Source organism: Fukomys damarensis, unplaced genomic scaffold (assembly GCF_012274545.1).
Source record: "Fukomys damarensis isolate Sample0158 unplaced genomic scaffold, DMR_v1.0_HiC HiC_scaffold_3, whole genome shotgun sequence".
In the NCBI taxonomy this organism is placed as follows: Eukaryota; Metazoa; Chordata; class Mammalia; order Rodentia; family Bathyergidae; genus Fukomys; species Fukomys damarensis.
The window spans coordinates 46517114-46520956 of NW_022900915.1; the positions used below are offsets into that span (position 1 = coordinate 46517114).

The following is a 3843-nucleotide window of genomic DNA, read 5'->3' on the forward strand; positions in this document are numbered from 1 at the left end:
GTGCTGGGAGCCAGTGCCATCCCTGTCCTAGGAGGGCTGATCTGCACCAGGGTTGTAAGACTTCTGCTTGTTGGGGATTAGGAACCTTCCCTCTGCAAAGCTCTAGGTCATTAGGACCATTTGCCCAGCAGGAAAACAGAGGAAGTCAGCTGCAGGCGAAACCCCGTGGAAGATTCCTTGGGTTTTTCATTTCTTGTTTTTTTATTATTATTATATTCTTTTACAAGTTTGTCTTTCAATTCCTCATTAAATTTCTACTGCATTGAACTAACATTTACTACCTAAATGTTAAAAGTTTATGAAAACAATATGCCTAGAACAGAAAGTAAACACATCACTCAGGGTCATAAACATGAATGAAGATGTCTATATAAAATTGAGATACTTCCATTCACTGAAATATGTGCACCTTTCATGGAAGATTTCTTCTTGATGACAACTGATTTTTTAGAGAACAAACAGAGTTTGAATAAAGGCATGAGAGAAATATGTTATTTTGATGAATTCACAGATTTATTACATTTCATTAAAAAACATCTTTGCCATTTTCAGACTAATATGTCACGCATGAAATGAAAGTCAATTTTGAAAAATGCATTCTTTATTAAATAGCTATAAGAATTGAATACATCAATGAAAGTAAAGTAATAGATTGAAATAATGTCTTATTTATATGTACTGCATCATTGCAGGCATTCTCAGGAAAATCGAAATGAATGCTTGATGGAAAATCACAATCAGACCTCTACGAACTTCATCCTCCTTGGTCTGTTTCCCCCATCCAGCCTTGGCCTTTTCCTCTTCACTCTCACCTTCTCCATCTTCCTAATGGCCCTGACTGAAAACCTGTCCATGGTCCTGCTCATCCTCCTGGACTCCCAGCTCCACACACCCATGTACTTCCTGCTCAGTCAGCTCTCCCTCATGGACCTCATTTACATCTGCACCACTGTGCCCAAGATGGCTTCCGGTTTCCTGTTTGGAAACAAGACCATCTCCTTCATTGGGTGTTGGGTGCAGTGTTTCTTCTTTGTGACCTTAGCCGGTTCAGAAGGACCAATCCTGATGTCTATGGCCTATGACCGTTACGTGGCTATTTGCTTCCCTCTGCACTACCCCATCTACATGAACAGAAGAGTGTGTGTGCTGATGATCCTGGGATCCTGGACCATGGGTGCTGTCAACTCCTGTGCTCACACAGTCTATGTCCTACACATCCCTTACTGCAGGTCCAGGGCCATCGATCATTTCTACTGCGATATCCCAGCCATGCTGACTCTGGCCTGTGGGGACAACAGGGTCTATGAGTACACTTTGTTTCTCAGCAGTGTCCTCTTTCTCCTGCTCCCTTTCACAGTCATCCTCGGTTCCTACGGGAAAGTGCTCCTTGTTATCTACCGCATGCGCTCACGGCAAGGCAGGAGGAAGGCCTATTCCACCTGCAGTGCCCACCTCACTTTGGTGGCTTTATACTACGTACCTTTTGTTTTCCCTTATCTGCGCCCCAAATCCCTCCGTTCTCCAGCAGAGGACAAGTTGGTGGCCGTCTTCTACACCATCCTCACCCCAGTGCTCAACCCCGTGATCTACAGCCTAAGGAACAAGGAGGTGCTGGGGGCCCTGCGGAGAGTGGCTGGGAGGCTCTGTCCGACCACAATGTAGGTAAATTTCTGCCTCAGTGTTTTCAGTTTTGGATAAGGAGCAGAACAGTGCTTAATGTTGAGGCCTCGGGAAGCTGAAATAAGGTTTAAGATTTTCAAATTTTGAGACATGAAATGATAAAATTATTTCTAGTGTATTCAATTTCACTCACTTTGTCTCACCTTTCCAATAAAAATATAGTCTGTCGCTCTTGTCCCCTATTTTATTAGTATGTACATATTGAAATGGAAAGTGTGGAAAACTTTGCAGTTGTTTTGAATATGTTCTGTGATGAAAAGCTTTACATGGCATTTAAATTTTGAAATTATACTTAAACGCACATCCTGCAAACTCCCCTCACACTACTCACTCTCATAGAAACACACTTTTCCCATTGCCCTTGCTTCTTTCTTATGCTGACCTCTCCAAATGTATGTGATTGGTTAAATTGTTAGTGAATTTTCTCCTGTGTAGTAGGAATACAGGAAAGATGCCTGAGTTCACAACCTCACCTGCACGTACCGATCACGCCCTCAAATCCGGAACTCACATTGGCACAGGGTGATGGCACAGAGACCCAAACTCTCTCTACCTCACCATCACCTCTGCCTCCTGTCTCCTCCTGACCTACAGGATCTCTGTTCTCAACACAGAACTACTCTAAATGCTGATTAGCATCAGCATACAAGATTCCCACCTAAAATGCATTGCATTTTGAATGACATTGAATGAAAATGGAATACAACTCATGAAAATATAGGACATAATCTGTCAACTCTTGATTCTTCAGATAAGTCTAACTTAACACACAGATGCCCATTCATAAATCCCAGAAATCCATGCATGTCCTACTCAATGTGTAGGAATGGTTTGTCTTTATTTCACAGGTCCTCTACAGTGTTTCTGATACAAGGTGTCACTGCTTCCCCCAGAGTAGCCTTTACTTTCTGGGCTCAGGCAGTGCTGCTTTCTCAGCCTCTTGAGAGTCTAAACCATGACCTGTGCCACTGCAGTACATATACCTTTGTCACTCGGGTCTTGCTGTTTGGCACACAGAATGGGCTTCCTTAAAAATGAGTGAGGGTGCTTGTTCATCTACAGAGCTGTGAACTGTAGTGAGTAATTCCTGTGGACAAAAGAAGACTTTCATAGACAAGTGAGAGCAACACCTCTATTTTACTTGAGTTGTGACCACTAAATTCTTTCAGTTTGAGCCAAGACCCCTGGCTGTCCATGATCATTGCATGGTTATAGTGGGGATGGTGAAGGTCATGGCCCCTGCACAGCACCCTCAGAAAGACAGCTCCCCAGGTCTCCAGGCCAGGTGGGGCTCAGGGGATGCCCTGGTCCTCCTGTGTCCTGTCCACCCCACCGTATATCACCCACAAAAGCCTGATCTCCCAGGAGACTCCCTGTCCTGGTCAGAAAAAAGCCCCCGGTCCCACACACTCAGCTCCAACTGTGTCTCCTCCTCCCATCACGGGACCTGGCCCAGGGAGCCAGAGACGCCACCGAGAAAGCCTGGGTCATGGAGTCCTCCTCATGTCCTCCGTCCACCTCCAAGGTCTCTCACCTCCTCCTCCTCCTCCTCACAGTTCTGTCCGCAGAGGGCCTGGAGGGCCAGGTGGGCTCTGCTGTAATATCCATGGCCGTTTCCTGAGGGCAACAGAGAGGCTCTTCAACTTGCAAAGACAGGGCATTCAGTGTGTGGATTTTTACTTCAGGAATTGTTTCTGTCTTGAATACTAACAATTCAAATATTGTTAAATCCTTACACAAAAATTTGATGCAACGCTGTTCATTTCTGAAGAGAACATGTTATTGATTTCTTAGAAAACTGTTCATTTCTGAAGAGAACATGTTATTGCTTTCTTAGAAAAGAGAAATTCATGAACATAATAACACTTCTATCTGTAACAAAAGTTAATCCCTGAATATTTTGTGAATAACTCCCTACAATTACAATGTTCCTAATTTTATCATTTTCATTACCTATTTTAAAATGATGAGATTGGTCATAATTCAACAGACTTTTCAAAGGAAATAATTGGACATTATAGAATAGCATGTATGTAAATTTCTAAAATTTTCTATTTCTATACTCTAATTAAATGCAGTCATTTTCATGCACTTTCTGTCACTATGAGCAACTTAGGAAATTATGAGTATGTGCAGGCACATCACAGCCACACAGGCCCTGAG

General features: G+C 43.3%; 1 protein-coding gene across 1 annotated transcript; it reads left to right on the forward strand.

Annotated features, from left to right (window-relative positions):
* The first annotated feature begins 723 nt into the window (after positions 1-723).
* On the forward strand, positions 724-1662 carry LOC104858227 (olfactory receptor 2L2). Its single transcript, XM_010618315.1, has one exon. The coding sequence runs from the start codon at positions 724-726 to the stop codon at positions 1660-1662; it is 939 nt and encodes a 312-aa protein (XP_010616617.1).
* The last annotated feature ends 2181 nt before the right edge of the window (positions 1663-3843 follow it).